Source organism: Austrofundulus limnaeus, unplaced genomic scaffold (genome assembly GCF_001266775.1).
Source record: "Austrofundulus limnaeus strain Quisiro unplaced genomic scaffold, Austrofundulus_limnaeus-1.0 Scaffold713, whole genome shotgun sequence".
Lineage (NCBI taxonomy): Eukaryota > Metazoa > Chordata > Actinopteri > Cyprinodontiformes > Rivulidae > Austrofundulus > Austrofundulus limnaeus.
In genome coordinates this window covers 131,539-135,916 of record NW_013953115.1, presented here as the reverse complement: position 1 = coordinate 135,916, position 4,378 = coordinate 131,539, and the positions used below count along the sequence as shown (strand labels likewise).

The 4,378-nt window shown below is 42.0% G+C and overlaps 1 protein-coding gene across 1 annotated transcript in view; it reads left to right on the top strand.

Annotated features, from left to right (window-relative positions):
- Positions 1 to 1,607: 1,607 nt before the first annotated feature.
- Positions 1,608 to 4,378, top strand: part of LOC106532056 (paired box protein Pax-6) — a gene marked incomplete at its 5' end in the record, with an annotated part of 44,586 nt that continues 41,815 nt past the window's right edge. Inside the window, 1 exon segment of the mRNA XM_014028039.1 lies at positions 1,608 to 1,661. Coding sequence (XP_013883493.1) covers positions 1,608 to 1,661 — 54 coding nt within the window.

Below are 4,378 nucleotides of genomic sequence, written 5' to 3'. Positions count from 1 at the left end.
ATTGTTATTTATAATATTATTACTAAAGGAGAGAATTGTTTTTCTCCACAAAGACAAAGAAAATGTTTCATTTTTCTTTTAGAGAAAAGTCTTTTTCTTTGTTCTGCAGTAAAACAGTCACAAGTTCTTATTACAGATCTTTATTTAATATCATAAAAAAGTGTTTCTGTGTTTCAACACTTGAAGGCTCGGTGTGTTTATTTGAAGCTGAAGATTTTGTGTCTCTGGACAGATTTTATTTAGAGGAGGAAGAAGCAGGAGAGGCTGCAAAATAATTTAAAAAGAAACCTTTTCATGCTCAGATTATTCTAATCTGCACGTCTTGAAACTGAATGATTTATCTTGTTTTGAAATATTTTAAAAAAAATAAGAAATTACAGAGTGAAGCTACAAAAAACTGGGCTTTTTTGTTAATCGTGACAAACAAAAAGCAAAAATTGTAATTTGTTTCCAATTTTATTAAAGTTTTTATGAAAAATGCTCTAATTCTTAAAAGAAAAGATGCTTGTGTTTTTCTATCGTGGTTATAAAGGTTTTGATTTTCATGTTGAAAAACCTTTGAGCCGCATGGAGCTGATCAGACCCATGATGTGGGCCAGTATTTATTGGCCTAAATATGTCAGTTATTTTAGTTTTTTTAATATAAATTTCTGCAGAAATAAAACACAATTATGTTTAGGCTGGTAGTATTTTCTTTTCTTTCATTTTTATTTCTCTAAAATCAATGAAAATCTGCCTCTTTTATCTTTCTAAAATCAGGAGCTTTTTGTCTCAAAGTGATGCTGAGAAACAGTTTGACGTATTTGTGACACAAAGGTTCGATTACTGCTGTTAATGCTGTATTTAAAAAAAGAAAAATTTAAAATATCCTCCAGCTGATCCAGAACACTGCAGCAAGAGTTCTGCAGGATCACACCGTCCTCTGATGAACCGTCAACACGTTGTTTTTTTACTCACCTGTCTGTCATATGTCCTGATTTTAATGGAAGGTGATTGTCTGAGTAACTTTAGGAGTTATTCCCATTCAAAATGGCTGCCACAGCATCGGCTAACACACAAAAGATTTTTATAACTCAGTCAGTTTTATAGATTTTAAGCTAAAATTTGGTTTGGCAGCTGAGGGTCATCCTTTTTTACAGGCCTCAACTGTTGGTTTGTAGAAACTGTCCCATGGTTTTAATAAAACTCTCAGAAAGCCATCAATGGATCAACAGGTGAAGATGGCCAGCACAGCCTGCTAATCTCAGGAAGCTTAAAAAACATTTGCAACAAACTCAGATTTGCAGATGGGGTGAAGATCATGTGGTAGTATAGCTGAGAGTCATCCTCAACCTTGGTGGGAGACATGCAGGCCTCTGGTTTTAAAACCTCTTTGTTTTTCTGTCTTTCATATCACTTTTCAAACACTGGATTTTATGAACAGACATCGGATACATAAGCAAAATCTGAGAATAAATAAAAAAAAATACAAATAAATCTACATACTCACAAGTCGTAGAAAACCTTTTTACTTTTATTCTTTCCAGCATCAATGCTTTATAATCTTATTTTCTTTACAGGAATAGGAGTGTTTTTGACGTGTTTATATTGTTTGTGTGTTTGAACAGATTACAGAAGTCAGAGCAGCTGGGAGACGGGCGTGGCCTCCATCACACAAAACAGTGAGTTCTGTCTTTTTACGTCAATGTGAACACAAATTTACATTAAAAACATAAAGTTCACACAAGTCACAGGAAGTTGGACTTTACATGACTGAACAGACAGTTTCTACACAACCTGTTGACGATGTCACACTCCAACCTTTCAACTGAGACTGGATATAATCCATCACAGTAATTTTAGATTAGTCTGGGATTATTTTGTACTCCTCCACAGTTTTATTAAGGAGTCTCCTGTGAAATGTTTACAGACCGGTCGGTCTTCATGCTTCCTATGGCTGTTTATAAATCACAGATGAAGCTGGGAATATCCCGCTCAGACGTGAGCTTTCAGAAATGAAGTGAGCATCGTGGACGTGAAACAGAACTCAGCTTGATGTGGAAATCAACACATTAAATGTGTGACAGACGTCTGCCTCTTCAAAACATGATGAATGAACTCAGTTTAGTGATTAATTAAAAAACTGAATAAAAGGTTGCATCGTTATGGATCTTCCCTCTGAATTAAGTCTGTTTGTTGTTGGATCCCAAGACCAGCTGGTCTCACAGAACACATCTCTCTTCATTACATCATTGAGCTTCAGCTTTCTTCGTCACATGTTGGCCGTTTCAGCTCAGTTACTGCCTCACTTTGTGGCACAAAGGTGCACCGGGGGTGGGCCGGCTTCAACCCCCCCTCGCCGCCTCTGTTCACTCACTGAGTGTCTTTTTTTGTGTCACTTCAGTAGAAAACAAAACTAAATATTAGTTTATTTAGTTTATTTATTTCTTCATCATCAGTGACTTTTTTTAAGTGAAGAGAAAATAGAGAGAGAAAAACAGAGAGAGAAGTAATTAGAAAGATAGAAAGACTGAAATAGTGATTAGGATTATATTAAATATACACCAACAAAACACAGGACCACACACCCAACATCTGTCCGCTCACCTGAAAAATAAATGGATAGATACATGGAGGGCATATATAAATATATACACATACCCACACATATATAAAGATATACAAACATACAGTACATGCCTACGTTCATAAATATTGTCCGTATAAACACACAGACATATATACACACTCACTGACCAGTCAGAACCCCCCGGATCAGAACACCTGTTTGTGAGCAGTTGTGAACATGCGTGTATATACAAGATTTCTCCAATGGAATATTTAATAGTGACTGTGGAGGACCGAGACCCAACCCCCAAGACACGAGGCAGACATAGGGAAGACCAGAGCCCAAGGGCCCGAGAGGGATCCCGAGCGCAGAGCCCCAAGGGGCACCCACCCGCACGGGAAGATCCGCCCACCCACCCCCCAGATCAGACCATAGGGGAGAACTGGGAGAGTCCACCCAGCGACCACACGCACAGCCCCCGAGGCCAGCAGTGACAAACTCATGGGCCCCACGGGCACCCGCCATACCAGAGCAGATCCAGGAAAGGGCACAAAGGTCCGGGCCCCCAAGGTGCACCCCCTCCAGGCCAAAGCACGACAGGTCCAGAGGTCCCGAGCCCCAGCAGGCAGTCACCATGCCAGGCCGGCACACACCCCAGCGCCCAGCCCCAGACCCCGGGAACCTCCAGCATGCCGGCGGCCAGCCACACACCCCACCGGGGGGCCGAGTAGCAGCGGGCCCCCCAGATAAACCAGCAGGAGGGGCAGCCCAGACCGCAACCTGACAAATACCCAAACATACACAATCACACCATCCTACCCTCACCCTCACCCCCACTCAGTCAAAGACATACAAGGACGCYACATTCCACTCATACCCCCGATACACACTCTATACCCCGCAGGTCCAGGACATGCACCCACCGCCTACTGGAGGCAGCACACACCCGAACCCAGGAGGTAGACCCAATCATTCTGAGGTGGAGAGGAGCAGGTAGCCAAGGCCCGGCCCGGGCCGCACCAGGACGCCCGGCCAGCCCCCCGCCACAGAGAAGCCATGCCCATGACCACYCCACCACACCGCCAACGACCAAGTGCACCCCCCCAGCCATCCACCCCATTCACTGAGTGTCATAGAGGAGCCTAAAAAAGGAACAAAAAGGTCCATTTGTTGTACTCAATGCTGCTGCAGAGATGTGACGATCTGGTGTTTATCTTCAGTCATTCATGACTGAGAGACGGAATACAGACTGACAAATAAATAAGCAAATAAATGCAAATAACACAACAAACCTGTCATTTGCTACAATTTTAGAAGACCAATGAGGACACCTGAATGTTTGAACAAATTCTGCTGTTTCAGTCCAAACACACTGACGATAAAAACAAAACAATTATAGAAGGACTAACAACAGCTCTGTGGTGTGAATGAGTGGATTTTGAAGCCGCCGTGTCTCTTCCCCGGGGAACACATGCTCTGCGTGTGTTCACAACTGTTTGCTTCTCACTGAGGGACGGCACCAAATTGACTCCATATGTCTGGTTATTAATTGTGTGTCAGCTGAGCTGAGGGAAACCCGGCTGGGCTCTGCTGAGAAACAACAGCGTCATCAACATTTCTGCAGTGAAACCACCGACCCTGCAGGCAAATAATCCAGACCCACGCAGACTCAACAGGAGCTCCTACACTAAAAAAAATAACTTGTAAAATTTACTTGAAAAAAATCCTCGTAACAATTTGCACTAACGTTTGTTAAGTAAATTTAAATGCTGCAAATTCATGTAATATTTACTCATCATTATCTAGTAAAAGTTATTAAGAATACAGTTA